This window comes from Xiphias gladius, chromosome 22 (assembly GCF_016859285.1).
Source record: "Xiphias gladius isolate SHS-SW01 ecotype Sanya breed wild chromosome 22, ASM1685928v1, whole genome shotgun sequence".
Classification (NCBI taxonomy): domain Eukaryota; kingdom Metazoa; phylum Chordata; class Actinopteri; order Istiophoriformes; family Xiphiidae; genus Xiphias; species Xiphias gladius.
Window position 1 is genome coordinate 14,131,875 of NC_053421.1, and position 24,419 is coordinate 14,156,293.

The 24,419-nt window shown below is 41.7% G+C and overlaps 3 protein-coding genes across 7 annotated transcripts; 1 reads left to right on the plus strand and 2 right to left on the minus strand.

Annotated features, from left to right (window-relative positions):
- Nucleotides 1–77: 77 nt before the first annotated feature.
- Nucleotides 78–12,344, plus strand: si:dkey-34d22.1 (discoidin, CUB and LCCL domain-containing protein 1). 3 transcript variants are annotated; one of them, XM_040118072.1, is made up of 15 exons: nt 78–283; nt 3,273–3,494; nt 4,124–4,261; nt 5,457–5,508; nt 5,597–5,669; nt 5,764–5,897; nt 6,039–6,076; nt 6,459–6,650; nt 7,857–7,969; nt 8,111–8,285; nt 8,409–8,498; nt 8,710–8,803; nt 9,253–9,290; nt 9,378–9,488; nt 11,396–12,344. In XM_040118072.1, exons 1-15 carry the CDS (start codon nt 181–183, stop codon nt 11,836–11,838), a joined length of 2,016 nt encoding a protein of 671 aa, XP_039974006.1. In that variant the 5' UTR covers nt 78–180; the 3' UTR covers nt 11,839–12,344. The 3 variants fall into 3 exon arrangements, with proteins under 3 accessions (XP_039974006.1, XP_039974007.1, XP_039974008.1); XM_040118073.1 differs by having other exon boundaries at nt 9,381–9,488; XM_040118074.1 differs by having other exon boundaries at nt 170–283; nt 3,244–3,494.
- A 665-nt stretch (nt 12,345–13,009) lies between these two features.
- Nucleotides 13,010–15,856, minus strand: si:ch211-79k12.2 (uncharacterized protein LOC568844 homolog). Its single transcript, XM_040118075.1, has 3 exons — nt 15,636–15,856; nt 15,121–15,427; nt 13,010–15,026 (listed from the first exon to the last, which is right to left on the minus strand). Exons 1-3 carry the CDS (start codon nt 15,660–15,662, stop codon nt 13,513–13,515), a joined length of 1,848 nt encoding a protein of 615 aa, XP_039974009.1. The 5' UTR covers nt 15,663–15,856; the 3' UTR covers nt 13,010–13,512.
- Nucleotides 15,857–16,949: 1,093 nt separating this feature from the next.
- wu:fe05a04 (zinc finger protein 358) lies at nt 16,950–22,220 on the minus strand. Of its 3 annotated transcripts, none has more exons than XM_040118795.1 (4): nt 21,978–22,220; nt 21,234–21,824; nt 19,663–20,624; nt 16,950–18,086 (listed from the first exon to the last, which is right to left on the minus strand). In XM_040118795.1, the coding sequence occupies exons 2-4, from the start codon at nt 21,820–21,822 to the stop codon at nt 17,313–17,315; spliced, it is 2,325 nt and encodes a 774-aa protein (XP_039974729.1). In that variant the 5' UTR covers nt 21,823–21,824; nt 21,978–22,220; the 3' UTR covers nt 16,950–17,312. The 3 variants fall into 3 exon arrangements, with proteins under 3 accessions (XP_039974729.1, XP_039974728.1, XP_039974730.1); XM_040118794.1 differs by having other exon boundaries at nt 21,234–21,827; XM_040118796.1 differs by having other exon boundaries at nt 21,234–21,838.
- Between the last annotated feature and the right edge of the window lie 2,199 nt (nt 22,221–24,419).

Here is a 24,419-nt window from a genome sequence, read left to right on the forward strand (position 1 = left end):
TGGGAATGGAATGCTGGGGATTCTTTGGTTGACAGTCCAGGAGAACCAATGAGAGGCAGAGTGTACGCCCCGCGGCCAATAGTAAATATCCAGTACTTTGTACTATAACTTTTTTCTGAAGCCAGAACCTCGAGCCTGCGGGGTTTGCACCTTACTTTTCCACGCAGAGCTCTGGAAATCATGCCTGCAACGTGTGAAAAAATCGGGGATGCTGTGAAGTCTGTAATTACCGTTTTCTGGATCACTTATAGCGTCTGCTCGGTACTTGTTCACGGGCAGGAGGGTAAGAAAAAGCCTATTTTGTTGACGTTTTTGACAGAGATTGGGACGAGAGACTTTATTTCAAATATCTTGTCAGCCTTACGCTAAACTCACGGTCACGAACAACTGAAACCGATTATTTGCAATTTTATTTTGACTCAATGGTAAGTGTTTTTATGAAGAGAAATGCTTTAAAAGCACTGGCAGAAGTGCGACAAGCACCAGCGACCAACAGGCTTTAAAACATCCTTTGCATCCTGCTTAAGCTAGTCATTATCATTCATATCGTCTACTACATTTTAAAAGAGAAACTACTATCTTCACCATTAGCTAGCTTGGCCCGTAACACTCAACTCCTGACAGCTTTGACATGTTCTGCTGTCAGTTCTACATTTATGAACCGCAAGAAACTTGCATTAGTCTTCCTTTGTGTTTAGGTCAGTGGCAAAATACTGTATTTCAAATTGAAGTGGGTGCAAAGGTCGGCCATGTGATGTCATGGTGGCATTCTTGACATACACTTCCCTTGCCCATGTTTACCTACTGATCCCAGCTATAAGCTTACCTTTCCCACAGGTTTTTTTTCTTCTTCTTCACAACAGTAGTCTTGTCCATGTGCAGTATGAATCACAGTGATCATAGACAAATAGAAAAACTATGCATGGCACCGCAGACTATGGCTCTAACACTCAGCCGTACCACAAGTCTTTTTTGTTTTGTTTGTCTGTCTCTGGGGCTTTGGTTCCCTCACATCAGAAGATGATTAAGTCCAGGGTCAATTATTTACTCTGAATCACTTTTTACTCGCTGGCAAATATGCAAAGAGCTTTGGTGGGACCAGGGTATGAGAGAAACATTTCAGCATCTGTGTTGAAACGTTGTGATTGACACACAAGACAGAATAAGGCGATGTAGTGACAGGTAGCACAGGTGAACATCCTGTCTGCTGGTGTGGACCTGTAAGGACCTGCCAGCAATGTCTCAAGCGGGAAAAAAAACGTTTGCTGGGGTGCTTTTGATTGACTGTCTGCTCTCCTGCCACCCAGCTCGACTCCACTTTTCTGTAATTCACCTTCTAAATGTTCGAACTGGTCAGAACAGGCTGAACACAAAACCCTTTTACTATGAAACTAAAAAATGGACTGGCCTGGAGGCAGACTGTAGGTGAAAGGGGTTCAGTGAGCAGGGGAAGATTACCGGCCACCCAGAACTTCCCTAGCATTGCTGCCCCTGTGGCCTCCCACCGGAAAGTGACAGATCCATGCTCTGCTGCCCACAGTTACAGTGTGTTGCTGTGGCATTTCCAGGGAATCCTTTGGGGACTTGAGGAGGGCAATAACATCCAAAGGTTTGTGGTATTAGGAACTGAAGAGCTGTCGGGAAGTAGGGGAACGGCTGGTGTGATTCAGGATGTGTGCGACACAGAGTAAATGGAAGGTCATCCTCTGGCTTCCTGACAACAAATCTCCAGGAGCCTTATATGGAAGGCAAGGACAGAGATATTGTGTAGACTTGGATTGACCCTGGTGCCTTTTTCATGTTTTGACCATTCCCAGATCTTGACATTTTGGGGGGTAGGATTTGAGCCTGCTGCCCCCATAGCACTTATCTCTGTGTCACCACTGTGGAAATTGACTCTGTTATTTTATGTGACCCACAGGGATGTTAGACGATCTAAATATTTGTGTTTTCCATTCCTGTTCAAGTGCTAGTCACAGCAACCATAGGTCAAAGGATGTAATGAATCAACATTCAAAAAAACATTGTTTATAAAGAAACTATTTCATAGTTTTAGAAAAATAACAAACTTTTGGTCCATTTTCTTGCCTGTTCTCTCAAGAACAGCAACACCTAATATACAATAAAATTAGAAATTTAATATTTAAACTTTAAGAGGTGTAACTTTTGCAATATATCCAGTGTAAAGGTTATAGCTTTTGGAGCTGAGCACTTCTTACACTGGTAGTTGTGTCATCTCACAGTTATTATTAAAAGAGTATAATCATGCCCTGGTCTGCTGTGCATGTTCAAATATGTATTACTCATCTGTTTTAAAAAGGGGCATTAACAAAGCCCTTAATATTCTGTGTATTTAAGTGAATGAATGATGAAACTGTCTGCGGTTATGTGATTTTGGCTTTGCTTAAGCCTGAGTTGGTCCGCTGATAGCTCATCTCTTCTCACAGCAGTTTTAGAAGTGAAACATATTAGTTATAAAATACTCTAGATATCTTCCCGCTGTGTTAGCCAGTTTCTGTAAATGGGAATGACAGTACACTATACTGCTGAGTAGTCGATTAATCAACATTTGATCATCTATAAAGTTTTTTTTTTTTTTTTTAAGTCATAAAAATTAGAAAAATCCCAATGATTCACTAGTTCCAGCTTGTCAAATGGGAATAATTGCTGGCTATTTTAATCTTCTATAATATTCATCTGAACACCTTTGGGTTTTGGATTGCTGGTCACAAAAACCAGGAAAGTGAATATTCCCACTTGGGCTCTTGAAAATTGTGATGGCTGTTTCTGACTGTTTTCTGAGATTTTGAATAACCAGATGATTAACTGAGAAAGTAATGAGCAAGATTAATCCATAACGAAAATAACTGTTAGTTTCAGCCCTCATACACAGTAAGAACTAGCTAATTTTTTTTCATCAAAACTCGATTGTACTTCACAAGAATTCAAATTTAGTCTATTAATTAAATTAATTAATTTAAAAACACTAAAAACTTGAACATTTGCTTCTCCTTCAATTTTCAAGTATTACTGAAAAACTGAAAGTGATTTAGTCTTTATCAAGACAACTTGTTTTTAAGAAAGTCATCAAGTGGCACAAAACCTGAGGGGTGAGTCTTTACTTCAGTTCCAGCAGCAACAGCAAGTGGTTAGAGTCTCCCTTTGAAATGTAATCAGCTAAACATGTCCTGCAAGTTGAGGTTGAAGTTACTTTGCGAACTGTCACCTTTTTCTCTATCACAGCCTCGCCCATTCTACTGGTATGATTTCAGGTAATGGCTGTGGACATACACTGCTGGGCACGGAGTCAGGCACCTTGGCCTCTCAGAACTATCCAGGCACCTACCCCAGTAACACTTGGTGTAAGTGGAGGCTTCGTGTGCCAGAAGGCCGCACACTGAGGCTGCTGTTTGGGGATTTTGACGTTGAGAGCAGTCCGGGCTGCAGCAATGGCTCTCTCGTGATCACAGACAAGAATGGAGAACCCAGTCTGGGTAAGCTTGTTTACCGTGGTCTTTAAATGTCTTTCACATTTATGTCTGATCATTAAGTGTTTTAGACAAGACAGAAATGTTCTCATGTCTCCTGCATGTACCCGTCACTCTTCTCTAAAATACCTGCTGATAGACTTTTTATGTTCCATGTCATTACTGATGCTCTCCCAGCCATGATTGTGGAATACACACAGGGTATGCTATTGCATTGACACATCGATAGAGGAGGCAAACCCAATTTCACAGCAGACACATAAACCAGGTGTATCAGGTCGTGTCTTGAGGGCATACAATTTTGACAACACAGCAAAATGAAGGTTGAGAGATTCAGGAGATAGAAATATTCTGTTAAACTGCGTATTGCGTTTATTATTGGATTCCACAAAACCTGTCTGGTGATTTGGATTTTTTTCTCTTCGCTGTGTAGCTGTTCTTACATGCATATTTTCCAAGTGACAGTCTACATGGCTGTACTCTTTACTATACAGTAATGCATTAGTGGAGTGAGACTGACTTAGATGATTTACATCTATTATTAAGGACCGCAAATACTTGTGATCCTCTTCCAAGAAATGTGGCGTGCAGAAAAAATGTACTGCATTTGTGTTTGTGGGCCTGCGTATTTACAGGTCCAGTGTGTGGGAAGCTTGATGCATCACAGATGAATGTGACCCTCAAAAGCAATGAAGTGACAGTAACTTTCAAGTCAGGCCCACACCGCTCTGGACGAGGGTTTCTACTGTCCTATGCCACAGACCAGTTTCCAGGTATGACAGTAGTTTATATACACTGATAAAAGACATGCTAGTCAGCTATTTGTAACTATTTGTGTAGTTATAATAAGTTTAGGAAAGATTTTTATTACTACCTGTCTTCACAATTGTCTTGTTATTGTGCATTTACAGCAAATATCATGTTTGATTTGTAGTCTGAATTTAATTTCTAAAATTTGCTCCTTTACAAGTTCACACTGGTGTGGTTTTAACACTGGCGTCTGAGTGTATATTTGTCCATGTGTATGTGCACATGTGTGTTGATGTGTGCAAATGTGTAGTTGTGAGTGCATGAGTCACAGCTTATTGGCATTCATTCTCCATCACTGTCTTTGCTCTGGCGTGTTTGCTCAGAAAGCAGGAGTCAGACTCCTTCTCTCAGGCTCAATGGAATGAGGCCTCAGGCTTCAGAATGTTGCACGGAGTGGCTGGCTTTCTTTTCTCACTCCCCCTCCACTTCATCAGCCTGTTAACCACTGCAAGCCCACTCGCATCCTGTGTTTGTCACCATGAGGCATCTCAACCCAGAGGTTGTTGATTTAGCACCTATCAAGTCCAAGGGTGCACCATATTTTCACTCTCTCTCCACCAGTGCAACAACAGATGTAACATTTGCATACATCATTTTATTTAGGGGTTAAACTACAACTTTAATAATGGTTGATTGTTTAGATCAAATAACAAAATCATACAAAGGTTAAGGTTCTTCCTGTGTATCATTTTAATAACCGTGTTTAGTTTGAGTGTTAGTCTATACTTAGAGAGAGTTTCCTTTTCTCTGGGTGAGGTAATCTGTCCTGTACAGTATGTATCATAGTTTCCTGTTTTTACTGAGTTGTTTATGAAATCTGGCAACGTCTGGAGCTAAGCCTGTGTTCAGACATACAAACCACTGTCTGTTAGCTCTAATCATACAAGGACCATTCGCTGTACTCGTGAACTGTGACAAAATCACAGTAACAAAGGACTCAGTCACATCAACAGTGATGACCACTCATCCCCTAATTTAGCACACAGAGCATGCTAGACTGTCTCACACAGATTCTGTTTGTGTGTTGTGTAGTGAATGGCTGGGCGTATTATGTAAGCTTGAGATACTGGCTCCCACACCATGCTATTAAAGGAAAGTTTAAATTAATTCTCAAGAGTTTTAATTTTTAACATCTGTCTTTTTTTCTTGTTGTCACAGATCTCATTTCTTGTTTACAACGAGGATCTCATTTTAGCTTGCAGCGTTTGAGGTAAGTGGTTGACCTCTACATTTCCCATAATAGAACCGGTAAACTAGAACAGTAAGTGTATCCCACACGTTATCCGGCTGTTTCACAGTGTGTACTGTCCTGCTGGATGTAAGAATGTCACAGAGGAAGTGTGGGGGAACTCTGAAAAGGGTTACAGAGATGTAAGTACACCACATTTCAATTGGCCAAGCTGTCTTAGAGTTTTTAAATTAAACTCATGTCTGAAAAAGCCCCATATTTCCCCCTCTTCCACAGACCTCAGTGCTGTGCAGGTCTGCTGTCCATGCTGGAGCTGCATCTGATAATATGGGAGGTCGTGTCACTGTGACTCGTGGGAGAAGTCTTACACTCTATGAATCCACCTTTGCCAATGGAATCCTTTCTAAAATGTGTGTCTGCTGTTGCTGTGGTCGAAAATTCCAAATGGGAGATGGCAGTAATGTCACAGAGGCTCCAACTGGTTTAGTGAAATTCTGAGTTGTATTTGATGGTGTGGATGTACTGACCTTTCAACCGTACTCCTTTGACAGGGGATCGTTATCTGAAAAGAAGCTGCTCTTCAGCCAAGGTGTGAGCCAGATGAGACATTTATCACCACATGTTGCAGATTTTTGGCTATAATCACTGTTTTGCATGTTTTAGTCTATTTACTACAAGCAACATGCTATGTACATTCCTGCTGTCCGTTTTTTCAAGCCATTCTGTCATGTTTTAATTTTTAGAAATGTAATTTTCCCACCAACCTTCCATAATCTTCCATTAATTTCTCTGTAGTATAAAAAAATGTACTTCGTGATTTATGCAGTTCACCATAGTGAACATGAGTCTGCAAAAAATGATTAGCATTAAAGTATAAATGACTTGTAATCAGTGTTACTGTATATTTAACACTCTGGGTTGCATAATGAACCACTTTCCTCACTCCATCCTTTCCTCTGGTCTCTGAATAGAATGCCACAAAGTCCTGGCTGTTTCTGGTATTAATGCCTCATCTTTCTGGAACAAAAGCAGTCAAGAGCACAGAATGGCCTGGTCCTCCAGAAACATGGATTCTAGCCATGAGTTCGTACCCTGGGCAGCGGATAGTAATGATCCCAAACCATGGGTGGAGCTGGAGCTGAGTGATAGATACACTATCACAGGTATGTTCAAAATGTGAATATAAAATTAGCATTTGTGTGTAAAATATGCTTATTTAACATTCTTTAATGAAGCTTTTTAAAGGATAGGTTAGTTAATAATCAATGGCACCGCAACAATGCGTCCACCTCTCTAACTTTTTTGACTTTCCTACCCTGTATGTGTCACTTAACCCTAAACACTCTGGTCCCTGCTGAATATGTAAACCTTTAAAAACAGTACACAAATACAAATTTTTATTTTTTTAAATGCTCATTGATTTTGTAAAACAGCTCAACACTGTAGATATTAGCAAACTTTACTTAAACACGAATAAGAAGTGTATATGTTGGGGACTATTTTCAGTGGTGGATTAATACACACTTGGTGTGCTAGGGAGAATTTCAAGGAGGAGGACGGTGCATGTGGGATAGATTTAAAATTGATTACCGTGGCCATGTTCATCTTAATGAAGGAACATCACCAAGTGCAACAGTGTGACTCACTAATGTGTTTTAAATAGTTTTCTGTCACTGGCACATTTCGAATAACCTTAAGGTTTTGGCTACACAGGCAGCACTTGTTAGCTTGTTCAATCATTCTTGGTTTTGGTCTTTTCATGGAATTTTTTGACAGTAAGAAAAATATAAAATATCACTGGCCTTATCCTTTGAATGTTTAACTTCACTACAATTAATTTATACCACATTTCAGCAAAGTGTATCAGTGTTTTTAAAGGGGCTATATGTAAGTTTTCTCTGCTGCCTAATTTGGTTTCTTGCCGGGAGCGGGTGTTGGTGATGGTCGCTTGCCAGGAGCTTCAGCCATCGTTGCATTTACAAGCTAAAAGGTTAGAAGGTTAGCGCTACTTCTTCATCCTCTCATGCTGAACCATTGTCAGACTGGAAGTAACAGTGACTCGCTATCGGAAAGTGACGAGACAGTCTTGCGAGGCCAGGGCTGGCTGGTTAGCATGCTAAGTTCAGTAGAAGAAAAGAAGTGATAGAAATAGAAGGAAAACAAGGGTGGAATGCACCACTGGCTTTCCTTTACTCTTGGCGTGTAAAGGAATGAAGTTTGTTGCTGAACTCACATCATTTTTTCTAGACTGGTAAGTAAAAAGCTGTTAATGCAAATGTTGGCTATGAAGCAGCACTTACATATAGTGAAACCACTTCCACCAAATCTTAAATGTTGATCTAAAAAAACGCTGTGTTCTCTTCCCTTAGGAATGATAACAATGGGATCAAATGAGTACTACACAGAATCCTACATTCTTCTTTTCAGCAAGGACAGAAAGAATTGGAAGCTTTACAAAAGTGCTCTCAGCAAAGAAATAAAGGTATGCATTGCAGTAGACTCTCTGATGTTCACTTCACTTAGTGAGGCTCCAACATTCCTGAGCTTGTGTGGCAACTGAGTTTATACTGTAGGCTTCATGGTGTTGTCTGTGAATATGTAACTTGGTCGTTATGGTTCCCAGGTGTTTCAGGCCTATACTGATGGCCACCTCAGGGTTCTCAACAGCTTGTTTCCTCCTATGGTGGCTCGGTATGTTCGGCTACAGCCACTTAGCTGGCATGGCAGAGCTTCGGCTGAGGTCCAAGTCCTAGGTTGTCCTTTTACTAAGCTCACACCAAGGTCCCCCTCAACCGGAGGTATGAATTAGCTACCGGTTTTCCCAATTTATCCAGAAAAGACTTTTATCTGTTCGCATGATTTTTTTAGCAGTCCAGAATTCCCGATCTTAAGTTTTTTCTGTCCTGCTACTTGTCCAACAGGATCTCTATCCAAAGTTAACATGGGTACACCGCGCCCAAGCACCTCTCCCACCCCTACAGAGGGCCCAGTGTTAGTGGAGACAAGACTGAGTATGAACTTGCAACACCCTCTTATTCATTTATATGTGCACAATGAAAATGAATACCAGTCTGTTTGGGGAAGGATACTTGTCACATCAGTAAAAACAGTGCAAAATGTCCATTAATGTCACATTCAACATTGCGTACATTCCAATAAAACTGCATTCCTTCCTCGCACTTGTCCAACTGTTTACTTACTCTGACACTTGTGCTCCTGTAGCCACCAGTCAGCCAGTTGTAGTGGCAGTGGGAGTGGTCCTGGGGTTGATAATGTGCGGCAGTTGTTTGTTGGCCGGAGTCTGGTGGAAGCGAAGGTACTATAATTGTAATATATACTGTTTTGTACTTTTTAAGAATTTGGTTAATTTTTTTGTACATTTAGCACATGCTCTAATTGAAATTGATTTTATAACACATGTGCTGTCTCTAGATATCAAAAGCTAGTGTTTTGTTCATGCGTAAGTATTTTTGTTTTTCAGTAACTGCTCAGTCTATGAAATTAAAAAAAAAAAAAAAAGCCTACCACAACTTCCCAGAACCCAAGGTGACGCCAACAAATGGCATATGTTTGACCAAAAGTCCAAAACCCAAAGAAATTTTGTTTACAATGATAATTAATTATTAGTATTTTTCTGGCAATCTATCGATCGACTAATCATTTCAGCTCTAATGACGATGCATAAATAGTCATTGCACACGTCAGAAGCGATATCTACTGTGTACAGTACATAAAAGCTTTGTGTCCATCTTGTTCTCCATACAGAAAAAAAGATTCACAAATGAAGTACTCTTTACCCACAAGTAAGTCAAGTGCTCTTTTAAATTTTCCAATGATTTTACAATCTCCTGCTAAAAAGCCTCTGTCTGACTGTGTGTTTGTGTGTCAAGTAGGTTGTCAGAGTTTCGAGGCAAAGAGTCTCCCCTGCCCACAATCAGAGCTTATCTCCTACCCTCTGGAACGAAATGTCCATGACGCTCTACCTAGCCCTCCTCTTAATGGTGAGAATTCATAGAAATACAGTATTTATGACCTAGAACATTTACCATCAGCTGCTGCCGTTTTACTGCTTTTTTCATAACCCATCCAGAGTTTACTGGTCATCTTAAGTTTTTCCCTCCTCCATCTTTCCCACTCTAACAGTCTCTGGCTTCAGTGGATAGTTTGCAGAGCTCATGCCAGGCCTGACAGACAAACAGCTCTCTCCACGGGCTGTCCATTCTTTTCCCTGGCTCAGCCCATCACCCAGTTGCAGTATAAACATTCCTTTCTTTAGTCCACGGAGCCTCTCTGAAAGAGACCCTTTAATTGGAGCTCGATAAAGAGTGCTCAGCCTACTCCCCACCACCACCACCAGTACCCTCTCTGCCTCCCCCAGCGAGGGGGCCCTCCACTGAGAGGTCCAGTGATAAACAGGACAGAGGGTCAATGCTAAGACAATCAAAGCCCTCAGTAAAGCCTGTCTAATTAAAATAGTTCTGGCTCGGAGGCTCCCTGTGGGCTCTTGAGTAAGGTCTAGGCCACCCACACCACAGCCTCTTCTGCTGGGGCGAAGAGTAGGGTCGTGTCTGGTCCGAGTGCCACACTGTCATCCTCCGTTCCTGTGATTAGAGGAGACATTGTTGGTGGCCAGGCAGCTCATGCAGGGGCTCAACACTGGCCTGGTATGAGACTGCTATTGAATAGAAAAGAAGCATTTCCCAGAAATCGCAGTTTAGGATGCAAATAAGCAATTGAAAGTGTTCCCATTAGTGAAAGGATGCTGCTATGTGGTGCAGTTAATATTTTAAATAACATTTTTCATCACAATAATGGGGTATTAGTGGGGATCCACCAATAAGTTTTAAAGCTTATACAATGTCTGATTTTTTTTTCCTACCCAAAGAGTCTTCGAGAAGTCTCAAAGATATAGAAGTAAAATAGTTAAAGCATTTCTGACATGCCTATTCGTGCCTGACTGTGAAAAAATTCTAAACTCAAGGTTCACTTACTTAGTTAATCCCAAAGCTATCAGCCATATCTCACGGCCTTCTTCCGTAGGTTGAGAAGGCTAAATCAAGCAGTGAGATACAGCCGAAAAATTTGGGAATAGCTAAGTAAGTGAGCCTTGGGTTTAGAATTTTATCACAGTATTTTAAAGGTACTTTAAGGGAAATAATGGTTTTAAAGATTATACTTTAATCCTGGTATTCATGTGACAATTACATGGGTGACATTGATGGATTAGAAAGCTGTAGTTGCATGATGAAACACTTCATTGTAACCAAGAGTTAAAAAAGTGATCACAACATGGTGACATAAATGATAACAAGGACAAACACACCGGCTAAAAAAGTCACATTCAGCTGGTAATGTTTCAGTGATTGAGGCTAATGTTGAGAAACTTACAGTAAGAGTGTATAAAGTATGCTTATTCGCTTTCTTGTTAGATGAGAAGACTGACTCACCTATCTGTATGTCACATGTAAGGCTACCTCCAGCAGCAGGTTAGCTTAGCTTAGCACAAAGACTGGAAATGGGGAAACAGCTCTGGCTCTGTCCAATGGCAGCAAAATCTGCCTGCCAGCACCTTCAAAGCACTACAACTGTTTAATCAATACAAAAACTAAAGTTTAAAAATGACAATTCATAGCTTTCCAGGGGGATATGTCCCAGACTATTTCTTGGCTAGGACCAGTAACTTCCTTGAGTCTCCACTGGTTGGCTGGCGACTGCTCAGAGCTGACAGTACCTCAAATTGCCTAAATATATTTATATGACATATATGTAAGATTAATATTGGACAGAAACTGATATGGCGTTTGATTCAGATTTTAGCTGTCACCCATAGGAAACCAGTGTTTGTTGTATTTCAAATGAATAGAAATAAAGTCTGACTCGTTTTTGTTCATCCTTTCATTCATTCCAGACTATGCAGAGCCTGCTGTTGCAGCTATTGGACAGAAGGTGGGGTCAACATTTAGACCCTCCACAGATGAGGGCTACACCACCCCCTTCATCTTGAACCATTATGACACTCCTGGCAACCTGCCAGAGTACGCTGAGCCACTTCCCCCCGAACCGGAGTATGCCACCCCCTTCAGTGAGCAGCCCTCTGAGTCCAACTTGACAACTTTGACAGGGATGCTTCACAGCAATACACATGGACCTCCTATACCAGCACCTTCCACTGGTGCCAGGACAACATCCAGCCACGCTCAGTATGACTGCCCCTCACACAGAATGCTATCCAATGGCTACTGCACTCCCGCTGTACGTGCCAGCGGCCCGCGACCAGTCAGTGTGGTCTACGCTGAGCCCAAGTCATGTGACTCTTTACTGCAGAAGCACACATACGAGGAGCCTTTGTGAGCACAGCAAGCTCAGACACGGGGGTGTCTTGAGCTAAAATGTGCGTTGGGACCAGAGGACCATTTGGAGTGATCTCAAGTGGACGTTAAGGTGGACGGTGTTGTCCAGGGTGTACTAATGCTGACAGAGCTGAACTTCCAGCGAGGAGTCGATTTGGACCACTATGCATATATGAGGGTTCACTACTCAGAGTACAGAATAATCTGAGAGCCATATGGACACAGGTATTTCCTTCCAGGAAGCATGTAGTTGTACAGTGGAAATATCCTGTGATGCACAAAGAAAATCCGGGTTCAGATGAGTCACAGAGATACTGTTTATTGATGTAATGTTTAATCACAAGCTGCACTTTCAGAAAATACATACAGAAATGTATCTTTCAGTCTATTTAAAGGTTAATGCAAAAAAAAAAAATGTTACATGTCCTCACAAAACATTGTATTCACAATGTATAATTTCAACATGTTTTTGTTTTTAAAAAAAAAAAAAAAAAAAAATCATTTAAGAAGCACTATAAATGGTACACTGTAAGATGTTGCTATGACCATATATAACCACTAGGTGGCTCTCTTTGAACATCTAACAATAATGGATTGTGTACTTCTTTGTCTGCTGTTTGTCATTCCTCAGATAACCGTCATCCATAGTAAGGAAACTAAAACAGAATGGTTTAAAATAAATCACAGAAAGGCACAACAGGCAAGGTTGTGTCGTTATTTGGATGGAGGACTTCACATGGACTAAAGCCCCTGTGATTCACCCGACTGCAGTGTCCTTGAGCAAGACACATACACCTCAACCAGACTCCAGAGCTGTGTTCATGTTGTTGCCCACAAGTCTGGAAAAGAGTATTTTTCCTGTTTTGAGGGGTTTCAGACCTTAAAACTAAAGAAAGATTCCAGTGTGTGGCCTTGTTGCTTATTAGGCCTTTGTCATTGTACAGCAACTATCTCACAAGTGAGAAACACTTAAGTAAAATTAACTCCATATTCCCTACTTAAATTTTTGTACTTACATTTCAAAAATCCATGGCTTTTTCTTTGATTTTTCATACGGGGAAATATAGGTCTTAAACAGTGAATTTATTAAATAACAATTTAAATGAACTGAAATGGCATTGCTGTTGTTCACACTGATCAACTTAAGAGGAAAAATACGAAATAGTTATTTTTAAGATAGAAAATTGTACTTTTTTCCTAATTTGTATGATAAAGTTCAGGTGGTAGAGATAGTCCTCCACTATATTTAAAACTGTTACTAAAAGACCCTCAAAAATGTACATTTCTGGGAATTCTTTGACAAGTTTTGTGCTGCCACGTTTAGCGATTTATTCGCTTTAATACAACAAGGAGAACTTCTTCCACTGCTGAATAAGGCACAATAAAACAACTGAAAATACTTCAGAAGTTGGCCTGGTGTGTGTGTGATTGCAGCAGTGACGTGCTTAAAATTGTTTCAAGATAGACTTAAAGCCAGTAGCAGTGATGAAACTGCACAAACGGACAACTGGATACGTCACTAATATAAAATGTCAACCATTCTGAGATATGAACTTCTATCAAATCATTTTTATATCAATTAGAGGCTAAAGAACTAATAACTTGTTTTAATGTTGTAATGTACCAATGACATTAATTCCCTCTCCGCTGTTACCCTGGACCCTCTCATTTGTGCTTAACTCTTTCCTCTGCCCCCGCCCTCCCCCTCCTCCTCGTCCTCGTCTCTCCCCTCAGAGGAGTAGTGCACCAGAGTCTGGTGTCTGTTCCTGGACGGAGCATCTTTAAAACGCAGGCCACAGTCTTCGCATGCATACAGAAGCCCCTCTCTGTTACTGCCAGGGTTTCCTGCCTCAGACTGAGCAGCGGTTGATGCAGGAGAATCTGTGGAATTTGGAGCTGTATGGGAGCCGCTATCTGGGCTGTTAAGTGTATTTAGGCCAACGCTGGCAGGAGGAAAAGTCCTGGGATGCCCCAGTGGATAACCACGGCCTGCTGCTCCACGATATGCACTCCCAGCTCCAGCTTCTCCCGCATGTTCGGAAGCCAGCCCATGGACTGTGCGGCAGTGGAAGCGGATCCCGGAGCGGTTGGAGAAGCCTTTCCCACAGAGGCTGCAGATAAAGGGCCTCTCTCCCGTGTGGATCCAGGTATGGATCTTCAAAGCTCCCGATTGGGTGAAACATTTCCCACACTGGCTGCAGCGGTAGGGCTTCTCTCCAGTATGGGTCCTCTGGTGGGCCCGGACCCCTGCTAGATGGGGGAACCCCCTGCCACAGAACCCACAGGAATATGGCCTTTCCCCCGTGTGAATCCGCCTGTGGATCTTCAGAGCCCCTGACTGGCTAAAACTCTTCCCGCAGTCGGAGCAAGAGTAGGGCCGGGCACCAGTGTGCACATTGAGATGGATGCGGAGGTTGCTGTGCGAGTTGAAGGCCCTGCCGCACTCTGTGCAGAGGAAGCCCGGCGGTTTGTGGGCGTGCTCAGAGCGCTGGTGCTGCAGCAGCTGGGACGGTCTTGAGAAGGAGGCAGAGCAGTGCATACAGGGATGTAGCGACAGCAGGGTCGCAGCTGCCCTGCCCCTCTCCTCTTGTTGCTGTGTTTGTCTTTGCTGGTGGTGGCAGACCTGAGAACAGGTAGGGACGGAGCGCTGGCAAGAAAAGCAGGGAAAAGGCCCTGAGAGCTGTGGCGAGTGAGAGTGGGCGAACCGAGGGCAGGTAAAACACGAGGTAATAGGGCAGTGGTGGTGATGAAAATGATGATGGGCGTGGGTGTGAGAAAATGGGGAGTCCATGCTGTCCTGGTGGCTCAGTGACTGGGTGCAGGTCTGGAGGCCGCTGTGGCAACACAAGCAGGGAAACATCGTGAGACTGGACAAGGAGCCTGAGGACGCTCTGGATGGAGGAACCTCTGAATTCTGGTCTGGGCTCTGAGTCCCTCTGTCTGCATCCTCCCCCTGCAGTCGCCTGGCCGTCCTGGTCTCTAACTCAGCTGTGGCGCTGCTGCTTTGAACAGTGGTGTCCGGTAGGCACATGCTGAGGCTCACTGGAGCAGAACTGCTAAGGTCTTTGGGCTGGCGCTCTGCGTCTGAGCGCGGCAGTGAGGACAAAGATTGTCTGGGTCTTAGAGTCTCAAAGGAAGGTGGGGAAGTGGAGTAAGGGCAGCCAGGGCAGGTGCAGGCATGATGCACATCTAAACATGAAGCAAAAATGAGTCACAATGAAAAGAATACTCAGACATTTTTTGAAAGAAAATGACTGAAACTCTCCCTCTTTTGAGCTCTAACCTTCTCTTCTGTCTCTGGCCTCTCCCTTCCTCTGCGTGGCCCCAAGCTGGATATGCTGGCCCGGCTCTGCCTCTGTCTTGTCCTGAGGAGGAGCAGGGGGAGCATATTGTAGAGGCTCAAGTGGAGCACCCTTGAGCCCGAGAGCAGCAGCAGCACCGCCACCGCCACCGCCAGCAGCAGCAGCAGCAGCAGCAGCAGCCACGCCCCACGCTGCGTTTAGCACATCTGGCTGATCCTTGGAGGTGTTGCCAGACGCGATGAGGTCGCCGATGAACTGATGCATCTCCACCCAGGAGCACGGGCCATGCTGCAAGAAGCACAGAGAGCATGAGTGCAGACCCTGCACGTCAGCTATACAGAGAGACCGCGTCCGCTGTATCAGCGAACAAAAAGTCCAGGTAACTGTTGGCTGACAATAGATTAAATGCCTCTGAAACGACTGGCTCCTCTCGGAACAGACCGCTGTAACGTTAAACCATTTTTAGCTGGATCAAAGAACGGGGTCGCACACTTACAATGTCGGTACACTTGTCTTTGTCCATAAATTAAAACAAACGCTGCTGTTGGCGCCGGATCGACAGTTCAGCTTCACATCTACGACCTCAGTTAGTCAGACAGCGGGGGTCAGAACAGTAAAAGCAACAAAAAGAAAAAGTGAAAAGTGCATTTTTTCACATTACATAATTACATCTGTGCTGTAGCTTTCTCCCGTTAAAAACACCTCGTCACCACACAGACATTGTATTTCCGGGTTTTTTCAGTCGTGACGGGAAGTTGTAGTCCTTTCTCTTTTTTCCACTTAAAAATATTATATTTCCTCGAAAAATTGAAATTTAAAAAAAAAAAAAATTTTAATGTTAAAATAAGATAAAAGCGAAAAGTACAGAATTATTTAAAGAGAAATGCAGAAAATAAAGAAAACAGCTAAATAATAGTGAAAAAGAATTTTCGTTTTCAAGCCTCCTTGTTAATAGCGGATCAAATGTGAAGTTGAATCGAAGACTGGTTTAGATCCAGGACGTGTGCATCTATGTATATGCTTTACTATGGTCAACGGCCTATTATGGTAATACAAACTGGAGTTGTAGTGTTTCAGTCCCTGTTGAGTTTCCTTTCATTTTCACCAATCAAAAACAAGTAATTAACTAAAAAATTTTTTTTTTTTTTAAAGGAAGTAATGTAGTCAACCCAGTTGGACAATTCTCACGATAACTATAGTCACTAATTAAATACCACAAGCAGTACATAGTAAATCCCCATAGGATGAAGTTAGGGAGTTGTTTTTTTATATCTCAGCAGGATGTTAGACATATTAAAGGAAAGTGTTGATTTATTGTTGTTCTGGGTCGGCTTTAAAAACCAAAACATTTGCCTTAATCTGTGGCTGTATAGCTGTGTTTCCTCTCTAAATTTTAACACAACATTGTCTACAGAGAAGGATTTTACAAGGAAAACGTGTGTGAGGTCTCCTTCATGCACATATGCACACACACATACACACACACACACACACACGGCAATCTTGTAGATTAAGAAAAAAAAAAAAATCATATTAGCTGATCTTGCATCAAGGACAAGTGTTTATTTACATTTAGAAAAACATCAAAAGATACCTGCAGACCATTAAGATTCAGCAAATGTAAATTGCAAGTCGACATTATGTCATATTATTGATCAGTACCAATATTTGCATCAATAAAATATTTAACAGTACTAATGGTCAAGTGTGTATACACAAAAAAAATATACATCGTTTCAAGTTGTCAGCTGAATTCACATGAATAAACCTAACGATTCAATTTCCCCACAGAAAGACAAGTACATAAAGGTAGAAATCAGGAATATTTTTTAATGTCCTGCGAAATCCTGCACAATATTACAGACTTCGTTACTACTAGAGTACCATTTTGCTCTCGTGGCCCAAGCCACAAGCCTTACCAAAAGAAGCAAATGAAACAAAGGAAGCTTGGGATTTTTTGTTTAAATTACAGAAGAATCTAAAATCTTTCTTACATTTAAACAAAAGTCCCACAGTCAACTGACAGAGAGACACCAAGAGTAGGAAAATTCTGCCTTGTCATTTAACTGTATTTGTGTGACTACAGGTACAGCAAAACAGGTGTGCCCTTTGCAGGGTAGGGAAAGTGACCACAGAACAAGTTTTACTGTCTTTTTTCTGCCCTCACTGTATTTCATTTCTCCTTGTCAGCACAGACAGGTCGTGAAATGTCAACCTCCATCTTAATTTCTTTCTCTGCCCTCCACACTTTCAGCTGGCAGGATCTAGATGACCACAAATCAAAATCCGAGCCTGCCTCTCCTGGATTTGTTTTCACAATTGCTTTGCTACCACCGCTTTTCAATTCTTTTCTTTCGGGGCTATTAGCCTCCCCTGAGATTTCAAATTCTTCTGGCTCATTTTTAATAGGGCAAAGAGGAATGTCGCTCAGAGCAGACTTAGATGAGTTACACTTCTTAGACAAATCCAAAGGTGTTTCACATTCTGGATCCCGTTTAATCCCAGTTACCAAATCCAGAGGGGTGTTCAGTGGCACTCCAAGAGCAGCATTCACGCCAAGACGTCCAGTACATGAAACAGGTGGGAGAGATGCATGAGGTTGGACCCGCATAGCCGGAACTGGCAGTGTCTGAGGGATTGCAGATGGGAGGGGCAGGCTATTGGTTCGAGATGGACAGACTGGAAGAAACAAGACAAGTTCAACCCCGGGAGGCGGCTGTTTGTCAAGGGTTAGCTTCCATAACCTGTCTGATGGACCAGAGCCAGTGGACACACCCCCTGTCACAAGTCCCGGACTGACAGAGTCTTTAACAGGTACCGCAGGGTTGTTTGAAACAACAGCAGGCAGAGTGACTGTGTTTGCTGGACTTGATGGGTCTGGTTTTGCATTGAGCTTTTTTGTCTCAGATGAAGAGCTCTTTGAAGTCTGACGTTTCTTGGGAGCACTCTAAAATGGGAAAGACAACAAAAAACATCCAAGTTACCAGATAAATTCTACAAAACCCAAGTGTGACATGCAAATACAGCCAATACGGAGAGATTTAAAGTAATACTTCAGTGTTTTGAGAAATACGCTTATTCTCTTTCTTGCCAAGAGTCAGATGAGAAGATCGCCAGCCAGCTAGCTAGCTTAGCATAAAGACTGGAGGCAGGGAAAAAGCTAATCTCATTCTGTCCAAAGCTAACAAAATCCACGTATGAAGAACCTAAAAGTTCAATGATTAACACATTCTATCTCGCTTGTTTAATTCGTATTAAAAAAAAAGAAGAGGTGTAAAGACATCCAGATAGTAAATCAGCAAATTTCTCTAACTATTTTGCTAAAACTTACTTGAAAAAAAGTTGAAATCTAAAGGTTAAACTTTATCATTACAGGGCAATGCATTTGCCAACGAGAGTGGTTGGGAAAAGTTTTTTTTTTTTTTTTTTTTTTTAAAGTAAGCTCCAACATCCAAAATTTAACAGTCAGCTGCCAAACCATATTCGATTCAAAAGCCATTTTGTCAAACCATCAAACACAAGTGAAAAAGTAAATGAATACTAACATTAAGTGCATTCTGGTTTTTGGAGTATCCACATTATGTTGCAGATGTAAACATCTTATCCCTGTTTTGAGAAGAGTGGATCTGCTAACTGGGGTACTCCGATAGAAATTGGGCAGTGTGGCACCTTATCCTGGTCAATCAACGGATTGATAAGATTGATTGATATCAACCTGCATCTATTTTTATAAATCGATTAATCATTAATGTCCATTTTTAAGGGTTCCAGCTTCTCCAATTTGAGGATTTGCCACTTTTGCTTTTCTAACATTATTGTAAAATGAATATCTTTGTGTTCTGAACTATTTTTTGTCCAACACAAGACTCTATCTGAAGACATCACCTTGGGCACTGGTAAATTACTATGTTCGTTTTTCACTATTTTCTGATATTTTGCAGACCAAAGAACTAATAATCAGCAGATGAATCGGTAATGAAAATAACGGTTAGTTGAATCCCAAATGCAAATTTCTCTTTTGACAAAGAAATTAGTGGCTGAGATGCTGAGAAATCAAGACCCACCTGCTCGCAAAAAAAAAACCTGGAAATTGTATGATCGTGACTACAGGGATGTGAGAAGCCAGGTTTCTAATCTTCCATGCAAATGCTATGTATCGAAAAACTGGGATACTAATGTACATGTAAATGCACTCTTTGTAGAAAAGTTAATTTGGTAGCTTCTTGTGTTAGAAAGTTGTTTGTTGAGGTTCCTAAACGCATCTGAATGCACCTGACAACATGCACGGTAAAGGAATTAACGAGGTCAAGTCATTTTCATATCTCAGCAGTTTGAGTTTCAAAAAAGTTGAATTCATCACACTCAACTGAAACCAATTGCTGCCTGGAAGGTAGGAAATCTATCTAAAAATGCACTGTATGCTATAGAAAATGGGTGGCAACAGTGTAAAGTATTAGAGGATTTGAATTTAATGCAGGTAAAAACACGGGTACGGTCCTTTAAAACTCTGCCCCCACGCTCACCGCAGGCTGGGGTGTTTGTCCACAGGTCTTGAGGTGGCTGTCATAGTTCTGATGGTGGGGAAAACCCAGTCCACAGCTCTGACAAAGGCAGGGCGACTTGCCGGCGTGACCGCCCATGTGGGACATTAACAGCAAGGCCGACCGGAAACCCTTGCCACAATCAGCACATTTCAGCACCCTCTGGTGTGCCCCGGCGTGTTTCTTCAGCTCTTCCGTATTGTCAAACCTCTGTCCACACTCCAAGCATCTGAGCTTGTCCCCTTTAGGCTCCTGGTTGCCCCAGCAGCCTGTGTCCTTTTTGTGCTGCTGGAAGTCCTCCTGACTGAGAAACTCTCTCAGACATGCCACACAGTGAATGCGTTCAGGTTCACACTTGTGTTGGCGGTACAGCTTTGCCAGGCGGAAGTGGCATCGGCACCGTATACAGGTGTATGGCAACAAACCAAGATGGGAGAAGCTGTGTTTCAGTAGAGCATTCTTCTTGGTAAAGGTCTTTGTGCAGTCCGTGCATTTAAAATTGCGGTGGCACGTCCTACTCCTGTGGCGCGCGAGGGATTTCGGAGAGGAGAAATTGCGGCCACATACTTCACATACAACATCCAGCATACATTTGTGTAACTGCACGTGATATTCACATGCCTTCAGGGAAGTAAACACGCGTTTGCACAGGTCACACTCGTAGAACTCATCCTCAAAGTGAGTTCTCGACAGGTGGTCCTTCAGATCCTCCTGTGATGCAAAGCCCATCAGACAGACACGGCACAGGAGACGATCCACTTTGGTCTGGGCGTGTGTGCGCAGGTGAACACGGTAGTTATAAATCTGGCAGAAGCGCTTCCCACATTCAGCGCAGCAATACGGGCGTGCTCCTGTGTGCAAATTCATGTGGTCCTGGAGCTTGAATTTGGAGGGCAGCTGGAGCTCACAGACACTGCAGCGATAGTTGCCGGAATGATTCGACTCTGGGGAAAAGAAAAGGAAACTCAGTGTGCTGACTGATTAGGGTTAGATCATGATCAAAGACGTACACTAAGCAGGCAGGAGTTAAACTGAACAAAATGAAAATTAGAAATCATTAGAGAGGGACCGATATGTCAGCCTACATTTGGTATCATCTTATATCAGTTTTAAAAAGGAAAGGCTGGCAATATTGTCTATTTATGTTATTGTTAACAAATCCCATGAAAAAACCAAAGCTGACAATGTGTTAGTCCATCTCACGACATTTTTTTTTCAGTTTCACTATGCTGTGTGTGGCATTCAGCACCAAGCCCATTTGTTCCCACAAAGCAGAAATCAAAATGCTTTTGTTGTTGTTTGTTATTATTGTGAAAGTTGTGCGACTAACAATTTAAGACCCGTGGCCTTGGAATAAAAATTACTTCCCATGAGACAAACACATCTGAATGACTTCAGTAATAAGAGCCTTGCATCAGTAAGGATCAATATATACTGTATGTGTACATATTCAAAATGAAATTCAAGCAATTCAGCTACCCTTGTATTGCTTCAGTCAAACTGTAAACTATTCAATGCTCCATGCTTATGAGAGTCAAGTGAATGAGCCATACCACTGTTTAGCCCTTCCTCTTCCTCGTAATCCTCTTCCTCATCAACCTCTTCCTCCTCATACACATCTGAAACTTCGCTGTCATCTGAGTCATCCTCCACATCCTTCCGCACCTCTGCTGAACGGTCTTGTGCAGTGTCTCCGTCACGGACATCTTTCTGTCCGTCGTCTTCGCCTTCTGCTATTTGCTGTGGACCGTTTGCGGGTTCCAGTCCAGCGGGGGGGTCATCTACCGTGGGCTCTGACAGCTGGAGCAGTGCAGTGCCTCTGGCAGCTTGCTCATCTTGTAGACTCAGCGCAGGAGTTAGGCTTTTACAAAGTAACGTCTCTGACAGAGGTGATGCAGAAAGCACTGTGGGTTGTTGGGTGTTTGGGGTCTGTCTTGCTGCACCCGATTCTTCGCCATCGGCTGACAGTAGTCTTTGTTTGCGGGTGCTTGAAAGTGAAGTGGGATAGTGACTGGGTGAGAACGAGTCATCAGATGATGTGGAGTGACAGGGTGTTTCCCTGACTGAAGTCTCAGGTGGCTGAAGGATGTCCGGAAATCCTAACTCTGTTAGCTGGATATCAATGGTGTATTCAATGGACATGACTGCTGGCTCAGTCCAACATGAAACACAGAGAGGGGCAGGTGGCCAATTAGGATTTGATACTTACAGTTATGGGTTATAGTTTAAGACAATACATTTAGTTTTATCATTGAACTACACATATAATACTGTCACAAATATCTATTCCACCCTACCTGTCGAGCGACTACATCTGTGGCAATCGTTCTGTCTCTTCGTTTTCTTCTTTCCTTAATTTTCCACAGAAGTTGGCAACGACAACTTTTCCACGGAAATTCCCGAACGACACACCTGAAAGCGCCGTCGGTCTCATCGCTCACCTGGCAGGAGGAGCCGATGATGGCACAGCGTGGCTTCGGAACAATAAGGCAACAAGCTTCATCCTCGACCAGCGTTATCCCTCGAATCAAAAGCGTAATTTATACCCCCCTCCCCTCCCCTCCCCTCTCCCCTCCCCTCCCCTCCCCCAAACAAACGGAACACAAAAAGATTCGTTTACACAACGTGAAAACAGAGCCATAAAAAAAAAATAGCTGAGTAGCTAGCTACAAACTCTCTTATCCCGGTGATGAACGGGAGTTGGGGGGGGAAAAAAAGGAAAACAAATGAAGCACCACGAGAAGAGGAAATCCATGGGGGCGCTCCAGCACCCCTAGTGTCTTGGAGCGGTATTACGTGTCAAAACAGCAGCACAGGTATTTTACCAAGAGGACGAGTAATTAAGTACCTACATGTACACAAGTGCCGTGTAAATGTGTTCTGGAGCACAGTTGAGCCCCAAAACCCCAGGTTTACTCCCTATCATTTGGGTCTACATAATTACATTACTTGCACATTTGTTAGAAATTTGGTCCACTAAAGTACAATGTCATCATCATCATCATCATCATCATCATCATCTTGTAGAGGGACTCTGATTAAAAATCTGGTTTTAAGACCTGGACTGTTTTAGTTTATATCAAGCTAATTTGTTGTCGATTTGTGTTTCATCAAATTGCTTCTTATTTTTTTGTGTCAAGTGATTAACACACGGCATGGTCATATTATTCCATCATAAAAGAACTGCAAGGCTGAAACCAACAACTATTTTCATTATCAATGCATATGACAATTATTTTCTCTAATAATCGATTGATTGTTCAATTCATGAAATGACAGAAAATAGTGAAAAACAAGACAAATAACATACAAATTGCTTGATTTGTCTGACAGTCAAAAAACCCAAAGATGATGAGTTGACTATCGTAGAAAACTTTCAAATATTCAGATTGAATTTTTGGCATTTTTGCTTCAAATGTGGCTCAGAGGATTAACCAATTATCAAAATTACTGTCAATTAATTTTCTGACAATCATCTATTCAACTAATGATTTCAGCTCTGGAGACCTGGTGGGTTTCTGGGGAAATAATGAAATGACATGTACAGTTGGGGTCAGTAGGGGTCCAATAACAAGTCTTTGCTGCGGGGGCCCTCTAGGAGGTTAATCCGACCGTGATTTGGAGGTACCTTTACATTACTTGGGTACTTGAATTTTATGCTACTTTATACTTGTAATCCTCTTAAATTCAGTGGGAAATATTGTGCTTTTGCTGATAAAGATTCTTCATAAAAAAACAAGCTTTATTCACGTAAATACATAAATATTATACAATATTAAACAATTTTAAGATGCTTGTATTGTAAAGTGTTTCCTGAATGATAACCCTGTTTTGATCAGTTTTACTTCTGTGTCTACAAATATTACTGATGCAAATAAACCTTCGGCAGCATTAGAAAAGTTTAATTACCACTAGACCATGTTATTATTTAATGCCACTGCAAGTTTTGCGGCTTGTCAATCTGTTTTAGAGTGAGAGCAGGTTCTAATATTGCGATTTCAGTTTTAATACTGAAAGTCTCAGAGTGAAATGGCCCCCACCTTTGTCTTACACTCAGTGTATATTTAACGCCTAAAAAACTGCGATGGAAATAATGTTCTATAATGTAGTAACACCTTAGAATGAAAGCTTCACACAGTAATTACAGTAACTCGAGAAAAAAAGGGGCTGAAATATGCTGAAGTTACTGAAATGATTTATAAACACTTCATTATTGACAAACCTAATAACCACTACAAATACATGTGTATACTTTTTGATTCAGTTATTTGTGCAGGGATGACAATGGAGGTATACCTCAAACAGCTATTACATTAAAATACTGCATCAGTAAAAAGTAATGTATTAATAAAAACAATGTAATAATGTAGTCTGACAGGCACTTTTATACTATTACTATTATCCTATTATCAACAAAAACTACTTAAAGTATCAAAGGTTTAAGTACTCATTGTATTATACTGTCATTTTCTTATATTATTGCATTATTATTATTATTGTCACTGTAGTGCCAATTCTAACTAGTTTATACTGTATATTGCTTATTGAATTTATAGATATGCGTATTTTCTAAGCTAATCATATGTACAGTATGAACATTAAAATATTTATCTGCAAAGTAACTATAGCTTTGAAATAGTAAAAGGAAAAAAGTACAATATTTTATTCTGAATTCTAGAAGTAAGAGTAGAGAGTAGCAGAAAGTAACTTGAAATTGCAGTACTTAAGTAAATGTATTA